General features: G+C 47.3%; 1 protein-coding gene across 1 annotated transcript in view; it reads right to left on the bottom strand.

Annotated features, from left to right (window-relative positions):
• Window positions 1-25,334, bottom strand: part of SPTB (spectrin beta, erythrocytic) — a 123,470-nt gene that overhangs the window by 44,680 nt on the left and 53,456 nt on the right. Inside the window, exons 2-9 of the mRNA XM_029950777.1 lie at window positions 23,970-24,168; window positions 5,532-5,683; window positions 4,123-4,296; window positions 3,064-3,155; window positions 2,577-2,657; window positions 2,142-2,257; window positions 1,582-1,694; window positions 590-777 (exon numbers count right to left, since the gene is read on the bottom strand). Of these exons, the coding sequence (XP_029806637.1) occupies window positions 590-777; window positions 1,582-1,694; window positions 2,142-2,257; window positions 2,577-2,657; window positions 3,064-3,155; window positions 4,123-4,296; window positions 5,532-5,683; window positions 23,970-24,117 (1,064 nt within the window). The 5' untranslated portion in view covers window positions 24,118-24,168. The remainder of the gene's footprint in view (window positions 1-589; window positions 778-1,581; window positions 1,695-2,141; window positions 2,258-2,576; window positions 2,658-3,063; window positions 3,156-4,122; window positions 4,297-5,531; window positions 5,684-23,969; window positions 24,169-25,334) is intronic.

The following is a 25,334-nucleotide window of genomic DNA, read 5'->3' as shown; positions in this document are numbered from 1 at the left end:
ATGCATGTTTTTAATGAGTGTGTCTGTATGTGCATGTGCATGGATGGTTGTGTTTGTGCATATGTATGTGCACACATGCATAGGCCCTGCACACACCGGGGTGAAGTAGAGGTCCCAAGAGGCAGACTAAATGCTCTTTTGATGAGGAGTGACAGACAGGAGAGAAACAGGATGTACCTGATGATCAATAAGACCCCACACAGAGAGCTCTGGGGCTGAGAATACAGAGGTCATTACCAGATAGCAAATGCACAACTCAGTGCACAGAGGAGAGAGGAACTTTCCAGCACAGGTTCTTTGAAGAGACTTAGAAGCCTGAGATTTCACTCCTGCTCCTCCCCATCAGGGATCTGGGAAAGCACTTTCTTTGGCTATGAGTCAAGGGTTACTCATCAGTGCCCATTTCCTATAGGCTGATGGCTTGGGAGCAGGGAGGCAGGGTGGGATGAAGTAGATGACAGATGTGGAACTCTCTAGCTTCTAATATATCCCTCCTGGATATACTTCTCAAGGCCCAGAGACTGGCTCTACCTGTGGCAGTCAGTTTCTTAGCCACTGATGCCCATCCTCCAAGTGCCAGGGCCCTTACTTGGGTGGCTTCTCCACAGTGCGGTAGGTGCTGAAGGCCTGCAGTTGTTGTTGGACACCTGTCAGGGAGTTGGCAAACTTGCGGCTGTTCAGGACCGTGATGGTCTGCTCAATCCAGGTCAGCAGGTCAGAGGCCAGCCCACTGTACTTTTCAATCATCTTCTCGGTCTCAATGGCATGGTCAATTACCTAGGGAATCACTTTATTACTTATCCTTATCAGAAGAGCAATGACATCAATGAGGCCACCAATGGGGACCACAGTGAAGGTGGGCCTCCTCTCCAGCACTAGAGTGTTTCATGTTGAGTTTGCTCCTTGAGCCCAACAGCATTGCTAAGGCAGGAGGAATGGACTGGGGGCGGACTGGCAACATTTGCAGGAAGCCAGCTCTGCTAGGGCTCAGGAGCAGCTCCACCCTCCCCTAACCCTATAAGAGACTAATAAAACTTTCTCTGCCGGGACAGCAGCCACTAGAAGGGCCAAGGTCTTATTTATTTTAAAATATATTATTAGGAATCCAGGGTTTCTAGAGGCATTGTCTGCTAAACGCGACATGTAAGGAAGAATGAGAAATGGTCTCTGCCCCTGGGGAGCTGTGGACCAGCAGGGAAAAGGAATCTGGCATGAGGATCTGCACAGAGTGATGGGATCCTGATACTCCACAGGAGCCAAGAGGCCCAGAACCACAACAAACCAATAAATAAAAGCCCATCATCTTCCTGTGGAAATGTTCATGAGATGTGGGGGTGCTGGTGGAAGACGGGCTCAGAGCTGCGGTCTAGGACATCTTTCAGGGCAGACCATTAACTTGCTTTGGAATTCAGCTTGGGAGCCATTAACCTGGCAACGCTTGGCTTCAGAGGAGGTTGGTGAAGAGTGATCTGTAAACCCCCCACTGCAGCTGGGACCCAGACACAAAGCTCTCAAGGTGGAAAAGGAGCCTCTCGGTGTGAAAAACTGGGGGGACACTCTGGTTATGAAATAGCTTTGTACCTTGCCGACACGCTTGCCCTCCACTGCCAGCACCTTCATCTTGGAGAAGTAGTGGTAAAATGCCACCACATAGGTAATAATGGATTTCTCATCAGGGTTTTCCGTGAAGACATCTGCAAGGGGAAAGGGTATGCTCTCAGAACCACACTGGAAGCTGGAAATGTCAGGCTCAGAGGGCTTGTCTCCTTGTTCCTCAAGCATGAAATTCAGCTACAGCCCCCAAGTGACAACCAGAGGGGTGAGAATCAAAGAATAAGTGTTTGTGATTTTAGCGAGAGGATCAGATCCATATTAGGACCACAAACTATGAAAGAAGTAAAAAGGATCCAAAGACTACAAGTGGGCCCCCAGTTGGGCCAGGCAAATGTGGGGAACCACCTTGGATCTGAAGGGCAGACCCAGAGCAGAGCCCTGGCCCAGCTACTGTCCCCTCGCTGTGTCCACGCCTGGCACAGCACCAGGTCTAGTCTCCTCCAGGTGCCCTGCCAGTCTGGGGCTCCCTCCAGCATGAGCATTGGCTCCCATCACTGCAGCGAAGGGATGCAGCAGGTGTAGCTCACCTTCGGGGTCAAGGAGCGGGATGATGCCCAGCTGACGCTCAGCCACATCAAATGCATGCTCGAGGTTGTGTCGTGCGTTGGAGTCCTTCAGTTTATCAAAGTCGATCAGGTCAGGCCTGGGGACAAGGCCAGGCTGTTAAAAGGGGATGGCCATGGCATCCCCCGCCAACAGGGCAGCCCTAGCACAAAGCAAGGATTCTGGGCAGAAGTGAAAGGAGACGGGAGCAGGAGGGGGTCAGCTGTGAACACTAGCATGGGGGGCGGGCAGTGGGCATGGCTGGAATGTCAAGGGAGGCAGGGAGGCTGAGGGTGAGAGAAGGCCCAGTGGAGAGAACATTCTTGGGAAGCTTGAACAGGAACCTACACATTGAGTAGAATGTATCCCAACAGCCCCGGCATTCTGCCTGGTTCCCACAGCCCACTCCTCCCTCTTACCGGTGCTTGTGTATCAGGGCGTTAAAGGCCAGGCCATCCTTCCAGCTCGAGGTGAAGTTGGTGACATTGACCTGGGGGTAGCTGCATCCAAGAGAAACATTAAGACCTAAGAAATAGATTCTTTGGGGGGGGGTGTCCCAAATGGTGTCTAAACTGAGGGACCAATACACAAGACAGAAAGGTATCGATCTCTTCCTGAGCCCCTTCAACAACAGACAGCAGTTAAGCCACAAGAAGGGGCTCCTCCATAAGGTGGGCCCAAGAGACTCACAGACCCAACAGGCCCCAGAGTCTGAGCCAGGCCACACTGGAGAGGAATCCTGAATCCCAGGCCTCTGAGAATCAGGTCAGGATACGTTTTGCATCAGTTGCGCCAAAGCTGCTATAGTTCCAGATGATGATGTGGGTGTCCCTTGGGTATGGCAGTACTTGGGGGAAGCAGAGGCATGGTGGGGAATGCAGTAGGGAACTGGTTCTCAGGGCTTACCCTGCTGTCTTCATCTGACACCATAATAGCAATGCATCCTTGGCTGAGCGTGTCTCACGACCTTCCATTGTTTGGACAACAATGTCCTGAATCTAGAGGACAAGAGACAGAGGAATTAGATTTGCATCTGGCTCTGTGCCCTCCTTCTCTCCCTGGGAAGCTCCCTTTCTCTTTCTTCCTTCTTAGCCACCCATCTGCATTGCCAGCGCAGCGGCAATACCACAACTCAAGGCCCTGGCCCTGGCGGCCTGTTTCTCTGCCTTAGCTGCAACAGGACAGGGATGGCTTCCTTACGTTGGAGGAGACAGCTCTAACCTGATGACTAATGGGGTACTGAGATACCCCAAATCCTCCTCTGAGGAACAGTGCCCTGCAGGGAACAACATGAATATTGAAAGGTACTGTATTTTGTTTAGTAGCTCCTCTTACCTTTCCATTCTCCCTGATTCTGCTGTTGCTACCGCTTAACTTGTATGCAGTACTGAGAGTGAAGTGGGATACCCAAGACCCCTTGGATGAGATCTTCCGTCTGGGAATCATGTGCTATCTTCTTCCTCCCTGCCTTCCCTGCCCTCTGGACTAGATTCTTTCTGCCCCCAAGCCAGCAGGTGGAAGGCCCTGCTTTCCTTTCCTTGCACATTCTCAACTTCCTTATGGATAATGAACCTTGAATTTCAGGGTTTTTGATTTAAAAAAAAAACATAAAATAGATCTTCTGTATTGTTTTTGCAACTTCTGAATCAAATTATTTAAGAAAACCAAAAAGTTACACATATTGGGGGAAGGGGACAAAAGATCTTCTGGCCAGATCTCTGCCCAGCTACGACTTTCATCTTCCCCTCAAAAGACTACCCTGTTGACTGAATAGCTCCCCTGGGGCTTCAGTGACTAGGCAATGCAGAAGATGGTCCCTTCTTCCCAAAAACATTTCCCACCAACCAGGTTTCTAGCCTCCCAGAATGTGCACACTCGTACTTTGTTCACCGTCTTATAAGATTCCTAAGCCCTATCTGGCCCTGTAAGTCTCCCTCCACTCCCTCTGCCCCACCAGGAACTCACCTGGAAGCGAAGGATGATGGTCCAGATGAGGCCCAGGACCAGGCGGTGGTTGCCATCCACGATGTCATGGGAGCCCATGTTTTCCAGGTGCACACGCTGCTCCTTGAGGAACTGCAAGGCCTTGTCCACATTCTCCAGGCAGTGGATGCGCATCTTCCCCTTTGTGGGCTTCGGCTGAGGGACAGCATTGGCCCCGTGGGCATGAAGGGACCTCGCGGTCACCCCTCAGAGGTGGCTGCAGCCTAGACCAGCTCTTGCTATTAGCATCTGTCCTCCACCCTCCTGGCCAAACCCCAACTCTCATGCTCACTGCTTGCCACTCTTCAACCCCATCCTTTCAGCAAAGTTTAGAGTTCCCCCTTCCTTGAGCACCCAGAGCTCTGCAATTGGGCTGTGTTGGTACAGTTCCAGGGTCTGAACAAAGCCTTCTGAGTGTGTAGTAAATGACATTCAAGAGCAGTAACACAATAGTTAATTGAGCACTTACTATGTGCCAAGCACATTTCTAAGAAATATTAATTGTGGGTTGGTGATAAGAGTGGCTTTCTGTTTGGTGAATGACATAACAGGGTCTGTTTCACCACCCAGCCTCCTCCTTCCCCATCTCTGAATGGCCCCAGCCGAAACTTAAGGGGACCACCACTGGGAGTAGCCACATCATGTGAAGGGTTCCCAGTGGTAATTCTTTCTAGTGGGCTTTCAGTACAGTGTAAAAGGCAGCTGCCTGGAGTTGAAAAGGCAACAGAAAAATGTGGTACCTTTTCATCCAAACCCCAGGGATCTTAGTGTTTCATCAGGCACAGGTATCATTTTATCCATGGGGGGAAACAAGGCAAAGAAGGTCCTGACTGATAGGCCCACGGTCATAATGGAAGTCACTGAGCAAAACATGAACCTTCATCTGGGTCTCCCTCAGAGACAACATTACTGCCAGGTGGCTTACCACTGACAGGACCTGTAATAGATTCCTACTTGTAAGAGTGATAGAACACACAGGGAAATATCTTCCATGCTTTCCTCTGGGTTCCAAGAAGGATGCAAATTTCTCCAACTGGGTAATAATCCATCTTAGCCTGCATGAGGCTGCTGATGGAGGGTCCGCTGCAGGCCAGCCACAGATGCCCAGGCCCCATGTGGAGAAAGTCAAGAGCTCTGCATGGCCTCTGGGAGAAGCATGAAAGGTCGGAGCGGCCCTGAGACAATGCATTATGAGTAGAGGTCAGGGAACTCAGGAAGCCGCATGGACCTCTCACATCAGTAAGCAATGAAACTTCCCAAAAGAATAAGGAGAAACCTTGGAAGGTCATGAGAACTGGAGATACCCACAGACTATGTCTTTCCTAAAGAGGGGACATAGCACCAGCCACAGGGGTCAGGGAAAGGGGCCACAACACAGAAAGGGGTTTTACCAGCATCTCTCCAGAAAGCACCTCCAGGAGCTTGATGAGCATCCTTCCATCCCGCAGGTCCTTGTAGAGGTCAGTGATGCGGCAGGGCACACGAGCCAGGTTTGAGTTGACCCATTTTGTGAAGGTCTTCTTCTGAACCACTTCCCGCTCATCTGAGTGATGAGAAGAGTCTTGAGTGAGGTGCCCAGGGTTGGGAGTGTCAATATGCAGCGTGACACAGGGCTGAAGAGATTTCTCTTAATCCCACGGTCCCCTAATCCCTGGTAAAGTAGGCTGAGGTCTCCATTCCATCCCCTTCCTAGGAACACTGGTGATCAGAGTATAGCTTTTGGGCAACATGGGTCCATGGGCTGTCACTGGGGGCAATGAAGAAATAACTTCTATTACCACATTCTATGTCCAGTGGCTAGGCACGCCTAATTCAGCCACTTATTTTCCTGTGCCTGGCAGAATACTCTGTCTCTTTGTATCAGCAAGCTCATATTTCAATGACAGGTTCACCCATCTACCCAACCAACAAACATTCCCTCTGCCTAGAATGGTCTCTCTGGCTCTTCCACTCCACCCCACCCCTTCCACTGAACTCCTATTTGTCCAGAAAGCTTTTGTCAACCCCTTGCCTGGGTTAGGGCTCCCCTTGTGTGCCCTGACCCTTGCATAGATGTTTCTCATTTAGGTCTCACTTCACATTCATAGGAGCTGAAAGCCTTTCTCTCCTGCAAGCAAAGTCTGTCTGGTTCACTTTTATATCCCCAAGGCCTAGAGCCTGCACCATGGTAGGTGTTCCAGAGCTGTACTGTGGTTGAGTGCACATGTATTCAGCTCCTGTCGGTGGCAGGCGCATGCTAGGCCTGATAATACATAAAGGTAAAACCAACTGCCTGCCCTGAAGAAGCTCCTGGTAGGCAGAGAATGATGAGCAAGGCACATAGAGTGTATGATCCACATGGGGTTAGGCACACGGGAGGCTTGGGCTGGGGGCTGTCTGTTGCATTCTGCCGCATCTCTTCCCCTCAGCATGGCAGGCAGTTTCTCTTCGACCTGAGAGCTCACAGACATCCCTGCTCTAAACCAACATTGGACCTGACCAGGCTTCTCACCCAGGCCGCTCCAGTTCAGGAGAGGTAGCCCTTGGCACCCCTGTAAAACAGATGCTGGCAACCTGCCTAGTGAGGGCTGGGAACCTTGAACAAGATGCTGGAGACAGGGCAGAAGCTGGGATAGCACAAAGAATGGAGGGCGGGGGGAGTGGAAGAGAGAAGAGTGGCCGAAAAGAGAAACAAAGGGGAGGAAGAGGGAAGGAAGGCACACCCTTGTTCTATTGGCCCTAGTGAACAGTTTGTGACCACAGGCTTCGGGTGTTTCGGTGCAGGAGCTGGCAGGGCCTACAGCCATGGAGGAACCCTGGGGAGGGTGTGTGGGGGCTGGGTAGAGCCAGGCCAGACTCAGAGCAGCCTAGCCAGGAGCGATGTCAGCCCTGGGGGGCAGGCTCAACGTCTGCTTGGCTGAGCCCAAACCATGGAAGGAATGGCTTTTTTAAATGATTAAATATCTTATTTAACAACAACAAAAAGAGAAGCCCCGCCAGCATGGCCTCAAGGGTATAATTTTGGCGGTTCCTGAGCCTCAGCATCAAATGCCTTCCTACTGCACTGCTATTTTAGTGTGAGGAACTCAGACGCATTATTCACTTATTCATTCACCTAGCCAATGCGCAACTGCTAGGTGCCAGGCTCTGGGGGGAGACGGGAATCAAGGACAGGAAAGACAGCCACTTCCTTGAGGCAGACATACTCTGTTATAAATAAGATGGGCTCTGGAGTCCTATGTAAAGAATTCAATGGCAGCCATCTAAGTAAGACTTCCACGAAGAAGAAAAATACTACTACTAACTCTACAAGTCTCAGATAAATAGAAAATTTAAATGGCGTTCATTCATACCCAGCCTCTGGGCAAAGTTTCAGGGGGAAAAAACCCGCCTTACTCTTCTGTTGGCAGCAAATTAAACCACTTTCCTGATTCCAAGGACTATTCAGCAAAATGTAACTAAAGTTTCCATGATATAATGGACAAGAAGCAATTGCATTTATTCTGGGGCTTGTCTGGGTTCAACAGAACCAGCCATGACCCCATGATGCCTTCCCTAGAAACCAGAACTGTTTTTTTATTTTTAATGTTTATTCATTTCTGAGAGACAGAGAGCACGAGCAGGGGAGGGGTAGAGACATGAGAGACAGAATCTGAAGCAGGCTCCAGGCTCTGAACTATCAGCACAGAGCCTGATGCAGGGCTCGAACCCACAAACCCATAAGATCATGACCTAAGCCAAAGTCAGATGCTTAAGTGACTGAGCCACCCAGGTGTCTCTAAACGAGAGCTGTTCTTTAAGGGGCTAGCCCTTCTAACTGATCATGGAGCTTTGATCAAGGAGCTGAAATTTTTAGCCCATTTAGAGATAAGTGTGTCAAAAAAACTAAAGTCCTTTCTTCCTTTCTCTTTTTCCTGTTTTTAAGAAACCTAAAATTTCATTACATGGGTACTGAGACCCATTTATTTGTGCTTGGTGAAGGGCGAGAAAGTACTTTTAGCTGGGGACATGGGATTTAATTCTCGGCTGTGGGGCTGGCACATATATTGGAACAGATGTATCCTAACTTACCCTTAGCTCTCTCTAGTTTTCAACACAAAAATGAAGCCTCGTAGACCCCAAAATGTTAGAGCCCCAGGTTTAGAACTCAGGCAGGCAGCTTCTTGGCTGCCTTTCACTTGAAGGCTGGGGTGAAACTGCCCAGAATTGCCAGCACCCCGAAACACTCTGCAGTATTGAGACACGGGAGGGATTCTGAGAGGCTAATGATCATAAGGAGAGAGAAGGCCCAGGGGTGGGGATTAATTTCCATTAGCTGTTTTGCTCTGGCTGCTCCACACCGGCATGTTCAGCAAATTCACTCCCAGCATGGTCCGGGTGCCCATCAAGAGGCTTCCAAGTGCAGGAGAGGCAGGTGGCCCAGGGCCAGCTGGGCTGGGAGCCCCAGGGGTGTGGACAGGCTGGGGCAGGAGCCATGCATTGGGTCTGCTGTCTCCAGGGGACATGGGCCATCTTGCAGGGACCCTCTGTGAAAAGGAGTCCTCCACAAGGGCTGGCTAGGGGCCAGACCTCATTTCCAGACCCCTAACTCATCCAGTACAGGAAACAGAGCAGGTCTACCAGCATGGTCTAACTCAAAGCCACCAGAGCCTCTGAAAACCCTGTGCCTTTGCTGCCCTCAGGCTTAGGGCCTCTCCATTCCTGCCTGCCCCTCTTCTTCTCCTTTTCCTTCCCAGGATGGGGCCATCCTCAGTCCTTCCTACGTGTCAGGACTTCCCCTAGAAAACTCACTTTCTCTGACCAGCTGGCTAGAACAAGTGTCTGGATACTGTGACTGAGTGATCTTTCATTTACATTCCCTTTCTAAGGTTTGGTTTGAGGTCACATAGACCTGTAAAACTCAGACTCAAATATTTATCTACTAACAAGTGAGTTTATAGTACCTGGCACACAGAAAGCTAGTGTAAATGTTGCTATCACTGTTATCATCACTACTACTACTGTTTTTTAATTTTTTTTAAATCTTTATTTACTTATGAGAGAGAAAGAGAGAGACAGACAGACAGAGTGTCAGCGGGGGAGGAACAGAGAAAGAGGGAGACAAAGGATCCAAAGCAGGCTCCAGGCTCCGAACTGTCAGCACAGAGTCTGATGCAGGTCTCGAACTCCAAACCGAAAGTTCATGACCTGAGCTGAAGTCAGATGCTTAACTGACTGAGCCACCCAGGTACCCTGTCATTACTACCACTATTATGTGCAGGGTCCTGTCCTGGATGGTGTGGGGAGAACAAGGCAGACTCACTCTCCCCAAAGGCCTCATAATCTAGTTGAGGAAATAAGAACCAACAAGCAGTTAATTCTACAGCCACACAAGAGATAAAGGAAAGTTCATTTAAAAATTCTTAAATGTTTTATTTATTTTTGAGAGAGAGAGCGAGCAAGAGCACGGGCGCAAGTGGGGGAGGGGCAGAGAGAGGGAGGCACGGAATTGGAAGCAGGCTCCAGGCTCTGAGCTGTCAGCACAGTCTGATGTGGGGCTCAAACTCACTAACTATGAGATCATGACCTGAGCCAAAGTCGGGCACTTAGCTGACTGAACCATCCAGACATCTAAGGACAGTTCATTTTAAAACGAACATACAAAAGCTGTCACAAGGTGACATTGGATTAATTACCAGATAAATGGCACATATAATAAATGGTCATGGGCCAAAGGGTAGAGAGGTCATTTCTGACTGGAGTAGTCAAGGAGGTTTCTCATAAAGAAAACCTCTTTGGACAGGCAGAGGAGGAGGGGAGCAGGGAAGAGAGAGATTCCCAGAGAGACAAGGAAGGAGGGAGCTTGTTCAAGGGCTGAGCAGCTACAGGTGAGAAAAAAATGTGTGAGGCGTCTGGGTGGTTCAGTCGGTTAAGTGTCCAACTTTGGCTCAGGTCATGAGCTCATGGTTCGTGAGTTTAAGCCCTGCATTGGGCTCTCTGCTGTCAGTACAGAGCCCGCTTTGGATCCTCTGTCCCCACCCTCTAGCCCCCTGCCTCTCCCCTGCTTGTGCTCACTTGTGCTCTCTTTCTTAAAAATAAACATTAAACAAAAAGAAGAAAAAAACATGTGGAAAACAGGGTTTAAACTGAATATGGAAAGCCCTGAAGGAAAGGCTAAGAAGTTTAGATTTAATACTAAAAGCAAAAGAAACCACTGAGTATGGGAGGTTCAATTCCTGAGTCACTAGTTTATAAGGCCCTCAATGATGATGATGATGATGATAATAATTAAATAATAGTGTTTCAGCTTACAAAGAAGTGTGAAAATCTACATAATGAAACTCCTTCATACAGTTTCAAAGGGATTCACAATATGTGTGCCATGTTTAAAAATGCTTATTTATTTAAATAATTTTTGAGAGGGAGAGGGAGAAAGAGAGAGAGAGAGAGAGAGAGAGAGAGAGAGAGAGCAAGCAGAGGAGGGGCAGAGAGGGAGGGAGAGAGAGGATCCAAAGCAGGATCCCTGCTGTCAGTGCAGAGCCTGATGTGGGGCTCAAACTCATGAACCATGACCTGAGCCGGAGTCAGCAGCTAAACTGACTGAGCCACCCAGGTTTCCCCAGAACACCTTTTTAAAAGTCTCCTGAGGTGTACAAAAGATTTGAACAAGTGGAAAGACACATCCAAGTCTTGAATAGGAAAACTCAGTATCTTAAAGCTGTCCGTTTAGTCTAAAATCATCTATGTATTGAATATTATTTTAAATATATTTAAATTATATAACTTAAATTTGGGGGAAACTAAAGAAGCTATGAGAAAATTCATTGGAAAAACAACATAGCTAGGAAAATTCCAAAAAGAAGAGCAACAGACCTTCCCAGGTGTTTTTTCTATCAGAAAATAAAGCACAGTATACGGGTACAATGATAAAACTGTGTGCTACTAGCATATGAATAGACACATGGATGGAACAGAAGTAGTCCCAAGCATAGATAGGCATTTGATATCCGATAAAGGTGGTATTTCAAATATAAAGGGGAAAGAAGGATTATTGAGTAAAAGGTGTGGATAAAATCAGATGTCCTTCAGGAAAAATTAACTTATATTTATACCTCACACTCCAGGTATTTAGATAAAAACTGAAAAGGTAAAAATGAAACTATAAAAATACCAAAACCAATCATGGTTGAATGCTTTTGTTTTTGTTTTTAATGATGCTCATATAGAAAAAGTCCTCCTAAATAGGACAGAAAATTAAAAAGGCAGAAAATAAAAGATTGAAAGTTCAACTACATTAAAAAAAACTTCTGTCAAAACTTCTGCTCCTATGAATTAAAACTTGTGTGGGTTAGAATACTATAAGCAAAGTCACACAAATGACTAAAGATATTGGTAACATCTTTCAAAGGGCCAATTCCCATAGGATATAAAGAACATATACAAAGTAATGAGGAAAGAGACTGACAATCTAAGAGCAAAATGGACATATTTTGTGAACAAAAAGTTAACAGAAAAAAAACTGTAAAATGCTCTTCAATGTGTAGAAAATTGTCCAAGCTATTCATAGAAATACAAATTAAAAGTATAAACATATACACAAAATTTAATAAATGGTCCTTAATTAGTTTGAACAGATTAATTATGAAAGACATTTTTGAGACAACTGGAAAATTTGAATATTAAGTGGGTTTTAGATTAGAATTGATGTTAATTTTATTAAGTCTGCATTTTTGCCGGCACATAGCTGTAAGTTAGGGATAAAGCTAGGGGAAATAGCGGTATTATGGATAGGTAAGAAATGTTCTTGTTTTTCAGGGCACATACTAAAGTATCAGGGTAAAATGTCACGGCAATCTTCAATTTACTTTAAAAATACTTCAACTCCTCAAACAGACAAGCAAATATGATAAAAACCTAACAGTTGTTAAGTCTAGATGAAGATTTATTAAACTTATCTCTATTTTTTTGTATGTTTGAAAATTTTCATACCGAAAGTCAAAAAGTACAACGAAAGGACATTAAGACACCGTGCTTCATTTATCAGGTGGGCACAGATCAAAATGCCCCATTTGGTGCGGTGTTTGGTTAAGGGTGTGGGGAAAAAACATTCACATGTTGCTAGAGAAGGTATACCAGGCAATTTGACGAGACTGATCAGAATTATATATGCACATACTTTTGAACCCAGTAATTCCACTTCTGGGAATATATCCTATAGACAAGCATATATTTGGGAACTAATCTATGTATAAGGTTATTCACTGCATTTTTTAAAATAGTGAAAGACTGGAAACAATGAAGATGTTCACCAATAGGGGACTAGTTAAATTAAAATTGTACATCCATACAATAGAATACTTAATCGCCGTAAAAAAAAAAAGAGGTTTGTGTATTAATATAAAACAATCTTCAATATATCTTAGGTGGGGGAAAACACATAGAGCAAGGTATAGTAAAAAAGAAAAAAGGCTGGGAAAGAGAATATAGACCCTTTGCTAATATGTGCATAAAATGTGCCTGGGAAGATGCATGGGAAAGTGATAACACTAATTATGGGAAAAGGACCAAAGCGGGAATAAAACATTTTTTGCCCTTTTATACATCTTTTGAGTTTTATCCACTGGATGTATATATTATTTATTCAATATAGAAATATATTTTTCTATTTCTAAAGAAAATATTAAACTTTTTTTCTCCTCCTCTCTCCAAGATACCCCTTGTGTGTCCTGCTTCAGGAACTTTTCACCAGACAGAAATCACAAGCATGGCCAACCACCTGAGCCGCAAGAGAGACGGAAGGGAGAGAGGGAGAAGGTTTAGGAGGTAAGGAACACTTCCTACATCCCCTGAGGCCAGAGCCCAGGAGGGAGGTCGTGGGTCCTGGGGGTGAGGGGTTTCACTCTGTGTCCCTGACCACCGCCTAGCTACTCTCCCAGGTCTTGTCCTCTGAATATCCCCCATAGGTGTTTAAAGCACAGACCTCTCCCCTTGGGGTCAAGGTTCCTTCCCTTTCTTTCTTGTGTTCTATCTCCTCCAGGCTTCTTCTTGGCTCTTCCTTCTGCTTCCCTCCTCCCTTGGTGACAGCACACCTGCCACTGGCCCCACCCACTCCCTGCTTCACTTCCCGACGTCATGGGCATCAGGGAAGTTTGTTATCGAAATTCCCCAGTGGGGCGGTTTTAAAAATCAAACTCTATTATACATTGGCTGCTCTTTGGTCAAATAGTAAAGTTGAAATAGCTTATCTCGGAACCTCAATCACTCAATTCTAGGCCCATTCATCTATTTCTGCCCTAGTTTCCTAGAAAATTCCTAGAGTGCTTCATATCTCTCCCTCTTTTGTCTGTTAAAAATCTGCTGTCGAGAATACAGAATAGCAGGGTGCCTGGCTGGCTTGGTCAGTGGAGCATGCAACTCTCAATCTCAGGGTTGTGAGTTAGAGCCCCATGTTGGGTATAAAGATTTCTTAAAAATAAAAGAAATCTTAAAAAAAAAAAAAGAATAAAGAATAGCAACCTAAATATTCAAAACAGGGGATTATATGATAATTTTGTTACATTTATGAAGATATTAATAATGATGTAGAAGACTTTTTGATGGTAGGAAAGGATATTATAGTACATTTTAAAAAAATTTTTAAATGTTTTATTTATTTTTGAGAGAGAGAGACAGTGTATGCAGAGGAGGATCAGAGAGAGAGGGAGACACAGAGGTGAAATACAGGCTCCAGGCTCTGAGCTAGCTGTCAGCACAGAGCCCAACACGGGGCTCAAACCCATGAACCGTGAGATCATGACCTGAGCCAAAGTTGGACATTTAAACGACTGAAACCCAGGTGCCCCTATAGTACATTTTAAGGAAAATAACACACATGATATGACCCCAGTCTTGTAGAGCTATATCCATTTAAAAACAAAAGCTTAAGTTGGATGTTATTATAGCTCAGTGGTAAGACTGTGGGTGACTTTTCTTTTTGCTTACCTGTAGTTTCCAAAATTTCTGCAATGAACATGTATTACTTTGATAAGAAACAACAAATGTCATGAAGAAAAATAGTTATGAAGCTCATAAATCCTGAGAAATAAATAACTGATGAAAAGTTTAAAAGGTGTGATGTTTCTTTTTTGTTTGTTTGTTTTTGTTTTTTTGAGGAAGCCTGCATTTTTGCCAGCATGTAGCCCTAAGGTACAGGTAAAGCTGGTGGTCAGAAAGACAAGAGGGAGAGAAGGCACCAGGGGAGGCCCATGGACCACTGGCCTGGGTCTGAAACTAATTATTTAATGCTTTGTAGGAAGCCAAGAGCTTAAGGTCTGAGTGATGCTTTAACTCCCGTGAACTGGTGACAACATTGAAGATTCAGACGCTAATCCCAGAAAGCCTAGCATGGGGCAGACCCTCAGGAACACATCAAAAATGATGTTGGTGGCACAAATTATACGCAGTAGTTTAGTTTGGAGAAGAAGTTTTCTTTCAACCAACGAGCTTTCATCACACTCGCATTGTGAACAGCTAGGACAGGATTCCCCCACGTACAAGATTTAAAACCTAGCTGTGGTCGGTGCGGAGCGAGAGCCTCAGGACGCTCACTGCATGTCTGCAAAGGCAAGCGAAGAGCACATCGGACTGACTTTAAAAGTGAGCAGAGTTGAACACTAAGATTCTAGTGAAGCAGACTGGGCTACATTAATACAAAGGAAGATTATACAGCCATGAAAATGATTATCTACATGTTTACTGACATGAAAAGATAGTCACAGTATAGTGCTTGGTGACAAAAATTCTAGGATTATAGTACTATAGAAAATATTTTAATATTTATACATATATGCACACAGTAGTATTTATAGGCCTTAAAATATCGATACGGGTCATTAACAATGTCCCCAGTTCTCTTTTTCTAACCTTTTCTGTACTAAACATATTTTGGGTAACAAAAACATTTTTAAAAACTTTATGTTTTTTATTTATTTTTGAGAAACAGAGAGAGACAGTGTGAACAGGGGAGGGTCAGAGAGAGAGGGAGACACAGAATCTGAAGCAGGCTCCAGGCTCTGAGCTAGCTGTCAGCACAAAGCCCGACGCGGGGCTCGAACCCATGAACCATGAGATCTTGACCTGAGCCAAACCCAGATGCTTAACTGACTGAGCCACCCAGGCACCCCCAAAAACATTTAAAGATATAAAAATTCTCACCCTATTTTTAAAAAATGTTTAATTTCTGAGAGAGAAATAGAGACAGAGCATGAGTCAGGGAGGAGCAGAGAGGGAGACACAGAATCTGAAGCAGGCTCCAGGCTCGGAGCTGTCAGCACAGAGCCCGGTGCGGGGCTTGAACTCACAGACCATGAGAGCATGACCTGAGCCGAAGTCAGATGCTTAACCAACTGAGCTACCCAGGTGCTCCTCACCCTATTTTTTTTTTTAATAAAATAGGGTCTTTATATATAGTAGGAAAAGAAAACAAGTTATCATAGACCAGTTTAAATTAAAAAAATGTTTTTGAAGAAGACTAGTTATGATCTGAGGTTTGCTGATGATCATGGTCTTAGAAGAACAGAGAAGAAATGGGGGGGGGCGGTCTTGTTCAAAGCCCTCCAGATGGAAACTGGGAAATCTGTATGTGTGTACAAACTGGTGTGCAAGTTTGGGGGCGTGAGGGTGAAAAGCAGTTAACTTCCCCAGAGCAAAGAAGTTGAAGGACAGTCTGGGGAATTTGAACTCTGCATGCCGGGTAAAGAAAAGCCTAGAGCTTCTTAAGTAGAGCAGCACCTCACTAAAAACCTGTTGGAAGGCAGTGCCGCTAACTGCCCTGCGTACGTGGGGCTGGGTGAGGAGAGGTCAAGGCACCAGCTGGGAGGCGGCTGCAGACGTCTCTGCCTGAGGTGACGTGGCCCCAGCCGACACGTGACCCATGGGAATGAAAGGACGAGACCTGATCTGGACAACCACAGAACAAGGGTCTGCTGGCCCACAGCAGGGGAGAACACTCAGAGGCTGTAAGACAACAGTACAAAGGAATTCAGGATTTTGATCAAAGAGGCTCAGGAGGCTGGTGGTGGAAGGAAACTGAGAAGAGGTGTCTTGGATGGGGTGCAAAGGAGGAGGTAACATGGGTCTGAAGGGCTTTCAAGTGCTGTAACCCCAACTGCACCGGGATGATTTTATGATTTTGATTATTTTTTAAAGTTTATTTATTTTTGAGAGAGAGGAAGAACATGAGCAGGGGAGAGACAGAGAGGGAGACAGAGGATCTGAAGTGGGCTCCGTGCTGACAGTAGAGAGCTCAATGTAAGGCTCGAACTCAACGAACTGTGAGATCATGACCTGAGCTGAATGCTTAACTGACTGAGCCACCCAGGCGCCCCAGCACTGGCGTGATTTCGTATCCCTGGGATTCTGTGCTGGCACTTCCCACTGTGCATTCTCCCTCAACTGTAAAGCGGCACGGTGTCCCCTCTTACTTCTGAGTGGGTAAGGGTCAGTGAGATCGCCTGTATGAAAACCACGGAGCCTTGTTGTCATGCATGCAGGTGGTGGCTGCAGGGAGAGATTACACTCACTGAGAACACAAGGCCACAGAAGTTGAGATGGTCCAGGACTCAATTCCAGCCTAGTCTTTACTGAAGACAGAATTTCTGGAGAATCTACTGATTTGCTAAAAAGCATCAATTCCCTTCCCCTAAGCCAGGAACCAAAGCTCCACGGTTCAGGGTAGAAGTATATGGTCAGCACTGCTCTAACAAGAGGCTTCTCCCCAGGGTGCCAGACGTGGAAAGGCCTTGTGCATCATCTAGCTTGAGCCTCTTGTTTTACAGGTGAGGAGCTGAAAAGTCACGCGGCCAAGATCACCTAACTTGGAAAAGCCCATGATAGCAACAGGAGGCCAGAAGAATGAGACTGTGAGGATGGACCACCTCTCCCTGTGGATGGCCACCAAGCTGGCTCACACTGCTGTCTTCTCCTTCTCAGACTTTTGCAAAGTCTCCACACAACCTGTTGTCCCCACTGAAGTCAGAGTGATTTTTAAAAACCCAAATGAAACCATGCCACTTCCCTGCCAGAGCACTTCGATAGAGGTGGGAGTGGCTCCATCCCTCTGGTCCTCTACTGAAGGCCACAGGTCCTGTCCTGAGAGCCTACCGCTCTCCCTGTGACAGCTCCCAGCCTTTGACCCTGCACCCTGCCACCCCTTTGCAAATAATCTTCTCATAAAACTCCTCAGCCACCTCTTTTGAGTTTCCCACTGCTTCCTGCCAGGACCCTGAAGATACCAATGACCTATAAGTCCCTGTGATGTGGCTCCTGCCTGCCCCTCCCGTCTCTGCCCACCCTTCCCCCCCATGTGCTCACTCCAAGAAGCTCTACTCCTCCTTGGATGAGTTAGAGGCTGCAGGTTATGTTAGAAACTCATAATGCTCAATAAACCTTCATGGAATTTATCATAATTTGTCAACACGCACATACGTCTACAGGTACAGAGACACACGTGTGAATATTTGGCCCACTTCCTTCTCACTAGACTATAAAATAAGATCCCCTGTTGATCTGGTTTCCAGAGTCTGAAGGCTAAAGGGTTTGGAGGCAAAATGCTCCTAGAGACTCAGCTGCTACCAGCTTCCTTGTCATTCTCTCTCAGTGACACGATAAAAAAGGAAAATGAACAATTGCTACAGATGCTTGGAACCAACACTCCTGGCACCTCTTCAGCCAAGCAGCATGCAGGGAGCGCCCAGTTGGAGAAGGGGAAAATAGATGCCCGCTGCTCTGGGAGCTGTGAGCACAGCAAGGCCTGGTGTCACAGCCTGCCCTTGGGGACGAAGCTGACAGCCCACAGGAATGTCCCGAAGATGAAGGAGGCCATTACTGTGGCTCACTCAGACTGCACTGCACAGGGAGGGGAGAGTCTTATTATTAACCTCAGTGTATTAATATTTGAAAAGCATCTTCATGATGATAGATAGCACTCACCCAGAAAATGGGAACAGCCTTGGTTCTGCAAAGCGTTCTCAGAGAGGAAGGACAGCTTTTATCAAGAGGGGAGAGAGGACAATGGGAGAAAGTGTTATGTCCCGAGCTGGGGACCACACAGCACAGGTGGCCTGCTGGCCTCTCCTGTGGATTTGTCTGCACAGGTAACTAGCACGGTCATCTGAGCAGTGACCTGTCTCAGGGTAGGAGGGACAACTCACAGTGGCTGGCCTCCAAGGAAAAGCTGCTGAGCCAATCCAAATATTTTTTCTTCTGACAGTACACTAAAATGATTGCTGATGATTATACATATTTACATACATGAATACTATATCTCCCCAGTATATGGTTTCTACATAGAACCCCATGCTTTGAAATTGGAGAAGAAAACACTTTAAAAACCCTCATTAATGATGCCATCTTTGTTCTCACAGGTAGCTTAAGAGAGACATTCAGACCATTAACACCTGATGCCTTGGTCTCTAGCAGCTACATCTGAACTTGTCAATTTAATATGCTGCCAAGAAGCTGCTGAATCCCCACTCCTGTACCTCCCCACCCTGCCTACCACACACTGTGGCGAAAGCCTGCTCTCTGAAAGAAATCATTCACCCTCTGGACACAAAACCCTTCTCAAGCAACTGGGGCACCTGGAAATCAGTGTCATTCTGGTGCAGGTAGAGAAAGAGGCCCAGGGAGATGTCAAGCCTGACCTTTGGCCACCAAAGTCAGGAAGGAGCCAATAGCACCCTCTCTTTGAAGTTTCCAAGGGGCCAAAATGGGTGGGTAGGGAGCGGCAGGATCTGAGGGCCCCTGTCCTAAGGCTCTGATGGAACATCTGCCAATCACAGAACTTAACCTTGGGGCCAGGGCAAAGTGGTCTGAAAGATGTTCAAGGTTCAAAGTGACAGTGACTCTGTGCTTCAGATCACAGGGACACAGCCTGCTGTGTACCTGCTGCCCTGTTGTGTCCTCTGAATTGTCCTCAACCAACCTCACCACAGGACCTCATCTCCAATCTAGTAAGAAGGCTACAAAGACAGAATGTAGAAATGAAAGGCATTTCCAGTTTGAAACATCACTTGGATTATGATTTAAAGGCAAAGCCAGAGTGGGCGACACAATTTTGTCCACTTTGTTTTTAAAGCATGATTCTGGGGGTGCCTGGGTGGCTCAGTCACTTGCGCATCGGACTTTTGATTTTGGCTCAGATCATGAGATCTAGCCCTGTGTCAGGCTCTGTGCTGATAGTGTGGAGATTGCTTGGGATTCTCACTATCTCCCCCTCTCTGCCCCTCCCCTGCTCGTGCATGTGCGCACTCTCTCACTCTCTCAAAATAAACATAAAAGAAAACAAACATAAAAAAATAAAACAACAAAAAATGTTAAAAGGATGACTCTCTGTTCAACAGGCCACAGAAGATGATGAAGGACATGCCGGGCCTTCTCCTTCTCACAGATCATCTCAGGAGGCCCTGACTTGCTCTCTCTGCCACGACCTTCCCGATGCCTCTGTGCTCTGAGGAGCTGGAAGTCATGCAGTGGGTGGGACTTGGGATGCCCAGATTTCAACATGAGTGCATGGGTAAGTCAGGGGAGGCTGGGCACAACGTTTCTCTTTTGGGGGCATCTTTCTGTTGCAGTCCTCCTCTGCCACTTGGGCCACACCTGCCCTGAATCAGTGGGGCACACAGCCAGGTGCAAGGGGGTACACGGGCAGGCAGAGGCCTCTGCTGGGATCAGGAGAGAGAGCACAGAGGGCGGCCATTCTGGCTGGTAAATTCTCTGCAGCCTGCAGTGCCTCATCTCTCATCCAGACAGCCACAAATGTTTACCAAATGGCTCCCAGTATGAAAAGGGGGAGGACAGGAAAAGAGGTGTGAGTGAAATAAGGGTGACTCTAGGAGACGCTGGAAGCCTTTCTATTGAAACCTGAAGGCTGGAACTTCTTGGAAGGATTAGAACTTGAGCATTTCAACTGCTCCCCTTCCTCTAATCTTTCAAAGCAGGTCCTAAAAGTAGGAAGGTACTGGAGGTAGTCATCAAAGCAGAGGATGGCCCCTGTTCAGGAAGAAGCCTCAGGGTGACCCATCACTTAACCTCATCAAGTGCTGCCAGCTTTAGAGGCTGACACTGAGAGCTAACATCTGCCAGGAACCTATGGGCAAATATTCCTGCTGGGCCCCCACCCCTCCCTGGGCACTGCCGAGGTCAAATCCATCCCCTCCGATCTGCAGGAGCCTTCTGCAGCACTTTTTGCCCACCTCCCCCTTCATTTCGGTCAGGCTGACCCACAATGTCAAATCCACAGCGATTCATTTGGAGAGAGGTCAGGTGTTTGTATACCAATGTGGCAGTTTCCACATGGAATAACCAGATGGTTTGTTTATTTCAGTCCAGGGAGGAAGAGCTGGGAATGATATGAAAAGCAAAATAGGGAGTACTTCCTTTAAAGCTGAGAGGAAGTTGACTTAGGAGGCAGAAAAAAATGGAGTCTTTTTAACCAACTGCAAGACTTCTAACCACAGGTCACTACATGGAAAAGGACCCAGAGAAGCTGCCACACCTGGAAGGGCATCTAACCAGCCTCATCCTCCTTTGGTTTCTTGGTCCCTCCAGGCCACCCCGCTGATGGTAGAGACACAGCTAAGATCCTGGCTGGGCAGCCTTTAAAGAGAAAGATCTACACAGCATGGGGCTTCATCCCTGTGGGCACTGGGTCTCTGGGGACCGAGCCAAAAGGTGCAACACAAGCATTAGCCGAGTTTCCCTGGTCCCTGGCTCCTTCTTTCAACTCTGGCCTTCAGAAACAAAGCAGGGTGGTGTTAAGAAAGAAGAAACTGGCCCCGGAACAGGCCAGTATAACTGGGACTGTGACTGAGCTAATGATTGTGAATGTTTGAGGTTAAAGGAAGGGACAGAAAGATATTACTAAGATTTCCTGTAAATACTAACATTCACCTAGTCTTTTATTACTAATAAAACACTTTCATAAACTTTATCTTACTTGATCTTCACAAGACCCTAGGGGGAAGAACTACTGTCCCCATTTCATAAGACAGGAAATTGATTCAACCATCCTCCATAGTAGTAGCATTAGAGGGAAGGGTAAGAGACACAGGACCAAACGCCTTCCTGGCCATCATGTGCTCAGGTGTGGGGGTGTGGCTGTGGAGAAGGCAGAAATGATAGGAACTAGAGGTGCTTCTGCTTCTTCAGCATCTTTGGAAAGGCTGACCCCTGCCTGGGCTGCCAAGGCGGCCCCAAAGACAATACTGAAGAGAAAAATGTCAAGAAGTTAAAATTGAGGAAGACAGACAGCCCCTTTCTCTGCTCTGCCTACCCGCCAGAATGGGTCCATCTGACCTTTCTACTTTGGACCCTCCCACAGCTTTCTCTTATCCCACAGCTCACTCAGAGTGGACTCTCAGGAAAGTCAGTAGACTGCGTAGGTTTCTGTTTGTTTTTTAAAACCCTGAATGGACCCCAAGCTTCAATGGCTACTTGTTAGCCAGAAGTTCTAAATTGTTAAGGTCCAGGCATGTAACTCTATGCTCTGTGGTCTCCCTCTTTCCTTGAGGGTATTCAGATTCTCTGGTAGATGAGATGCAAACTCTTGGTGAGACACAGGCAGGGCTGGTGGAATCTCTTTCTCCAAAAACCTGATCAACTTACTTCCACCAGTTTTCCAACTGCTCATCAGACCTGGCTGCCATTCATATAGTCCAACTGGATAAACTTGTACTCCACCGGCCTGTCAGGATCTTATGCACCCTTCAATTCCCTAGGGCCTTCTCCACAAACAAGTCCCCAGTTCTCCCTGCATCTCTTCCTTTGCTCTCTCATTGCTGTTTAATTATATGCCTTTCCTACAGTTCTTCTCTAATTGTACTTGTGCTAATTCATTATGAACATTGTTCATTTCCCTAGTGGATCATAAACTCCTTAGAGACAGACACTGTGTTGAATTCATCTCTGTGGTTTTTCTCCTCCATGTTTTTGTCTGGTCAGGGGGTTAGCTTTACACACAGTAGGGGTACAATAAATAACTATTAAAATGGAATTTTCCTCAGTTTCTTAAAAAAAACAGGGTATCTGCTGAGGTGCCTGGGTGGCTCAGTCAGCTGAGCGTCTAACTTCGGCCCAGGTCATGATCTCACAGTTCGTGGGTTCGAGCCCCCACGTCAGGCTCTGTGCTGACAGCTAGCTCAGAGCCTGAAGCCTGTCTTCAGATTCTGTGTGTCCCTCTCTCTCTGCCCTTCCCCTGCTCATTATCTATCTCTGTCTCTCAAAAATAAATAAATGTTAAAAAAAAAAAAAACCCATGGTATCTGTAAAACATATCAAAGGATCCTTGCACAAAAGACAGTCCTACTCATACTTTCTTTTGACAAGACATATGGAAAATGGTACCCTTCTCCCTCCATCTCTATCACCAGGGTCAACGCAGTCAGGCCCAGCTAGCAGAGAGATAGAGAGAAGGTAAAACCAGACTGGCAAAGACAAGGGTTCCTAGTTTGCTTATTTAAAGAGGTTAAGATTACATAAGCAAAGTAAGGAATTGGTGCTATTATCTGTCCTCAAGGGAAACCAAGGAAGGAATTTTTAAGGGTAGGGAATGGGGAGGAGTGGATGAAGGAGGAAGAAGGGGAGTTTCCCACAAAGAACAAAAACACAAAAGCTGATGGCTGAGATGGATTCCCCATCATGACAAGGGAATGAGACACCCCATTCCTTTTATGGGAATGGAAAGCCCAGACACTCCTAAGATGAAAGGTCATTATGATCCCCCGGGGGCCAAGGGCCCTGCTCATGAGTCGAGGTCAGCTGGAGATGGAGCCATCTGGGAGCAGACTAGAAGGAGAGAAGGTAGAAGAATACTACCAGAAACTTTAGATAGGGCCACTGAGTGATGGGGTACTGAGAGAATCGCTCCAGAAAGTGTTTATGGGCGAGTCTGGAGTCCTTCTTACAAGGTGATGATGGAGAAACAAGTCTGATTCGGGTTAGTGACCGGTGGAGTAGATGATGGAGTCTATCCCCAGCCCTTCCACCTACACACTATCCCCTGGAACTCAAACTTTCTTTATTGGTCAAGGACTTGGTGTCAGAATATAGCTGCCCTGGGCCAGAGTCCAGGGAAGCAGTGGTCACAGGGGTTGGTAGGAGAAAAAAAAAAATCCTAAGAATCAGATCTCAGCCAGCAGGGGGAGGAGAAACCATTTCTGCTGGAGATTTAAGATCTCCCCCCCCACCTCCCTCCCTCCCTCCCTCCCTCCCTCCCTCCCCCTCTCCCTCTCCCTCTCTCTCTCTCTCTCTCTCTCTCTCACACACACACACACACACACACACATACACAGAGAAATCTATTATGAATCTAAGTAAAAATCTAATTCTAGTTTAAGGATAAGAGGTTTAGTCTAGAAAATCCTGCTTCCTGAGCCAGTGTGGGGAGGGTGTTATCTGTTCCCAATGTCCTATCAAACCACTCTTTTCTTTTAGGACCACAGAGAGGAGGCAGATCATTCCTCTATCCAGGACCAGGCAGGAGACTGAGGTGCATAATGAAGCTGCCCGCACCTCTGCCTGGCCGTCCAGCCCCTCACACCCTCCTTTGCCCAGACTTTCTCTCAGTTCTGACTTTGGCCACAGGTCACTCAGGACAGAGGCAGAGGGCAGGGCCCACCTGTCACCACCTCCCATCTGGGATGAACCGGGTCATGCACGGGAGCCGCTGCTCCCTCCCAGCAGGGCCAGATCTCTGAGCAGCACAACCATGTCTCCATCACTTTCCTGCCAGGGCTCACGCCAGTGCCCACAGAGGATTGGCCACAGGCAGGGAGGAGACTGAACCTTGGGACTAGGAGACTAGTTCCTCTAACCCCCATGGCCCCAAATGGTACCTGCCAAGGCCTTGATCCGGGACCTCTCAAAGAGCCTGGCTGAGCTGTTGTCATTATCCAGCTCATCGTCCGGGGCATCCCAGCGGGCATTGATCCGGCTGTACGGTGGCTGGTTGCCCACGTTTTCAAACTCCGTGGCCGATGTCATGTCAGCAGGCTCTCAGCAGTTATGCCTGCCTCAGTCTTCATGGAAGGGTCCCTAGGGGGGGACAGCAAACAGAGGGTTAGCCACCTCCCCCTTGGACTTTTTCTCAGGGGAAACTTATTCGGAGCATCCAGCAGGGGTAGGTCCTTGCAGGAGGAGCACACTGTGCCATCTGCCGGGCCATGCTTCCCACCCAGGGTCTCTGGGTTATAGAATATTGCAGCAGCAGCAGCAGCAGCAGCCGCCGCCGCCACAGTAACAGCGACAGTGGCAGCAGGGACGGAGAGCTGCAGGCAGAAAGGGTCAGGACGGCCAGCAGGTGGAGACGTCAGTCGCAGCAAGCCAGTTTCCTCCAAACCTGCTGCCAAAGCAGCTGTGGGAGCTTGGGAGCTGGAGAGGGGAGGCTCTCTTGGGAGCCAGGGAATGGTTGGGGTTGGGGATGAGTGGGGGTGGGGCATGGGGAGTGGGGAGAAGAGCAGCTCCACCTGGTGGGCTCGACCAGGACCAAACCTGGACAGGAAGGAGAGGTGAGAAGTTAGAAGCTGGCTGAGTCCCACTCAAATGTGAATCAGTGGGGAGAGAGACAAACTGGAGATGCCACTGATGCCACCAGCCCCGGCAGCTATGCTGGGTGAAGCATACTCCTCTCAGAGACTGCCCGAGATCCCTCTCAGTGCTTTCCCAGCAGCAAATATTTAGAAATCTGAGCTCTTGGTTTTGTCTTCTCTGAAATGCAATCAGGTATGTGGACAAGGTTGGATCCCAAGACAGGCAGAGGAGCCAGATGAGCCTGCTGTCCTATCAAAGCTGTCTGCATGATGGTGGTGGCGGTGGTGAAGGGATCCCACGGACAGTGGAGCTGTACATGTTCAACTATGCAAGGCACGTGGGCATCAGGAGCACTCTGTTCTGACTCGCCTATCATTTATTATGTTTGCTCATTCATTCATGATTAACTAAAAGATGTACCAAAGCCCAGCCAGAGGGCAGACACTATACAAGGCAATTCCGAGTACGACAAGAAGTGCCCTGTCCTCATAGAGTTTACACTCTGGCAGCAAGGTACCCAGTGAAATAAACAATTACAGTAAGGTGTGCTGTGTGCCCTGCTGGGAAAGAATGGGGGAATTGTGGGGGACTCATGGCAGGCCTAGATGTCAGGGTAAGGGATGTATAAGCTGGTTCCAAAGAAAGCTCAGAAGCATTCTGTGAAGGGATAA

Source organism: Suricata suricatta, chromosome 9 (genome assembly GCF_006229205.1).
Source record: "Suricata suricatta isolate VVHF042 chromosome 9, meerkat_22Aug2017_6uvM2_HiC, whole genome shotgun sequence".
In the NCBI taxonomy this organism is placed as follows: domain Eukaryota; kingdom Metazoa; phylum Chordata; class Mammalia; order Carnivora; family Herpestidae; genus Suricata; species Suricata suricatta.
The sequence above is the reverse complement of the archived record's forward strand: the minus strand, read 5'-3'. Positions and strand labels throughout refer to the sequence as shown.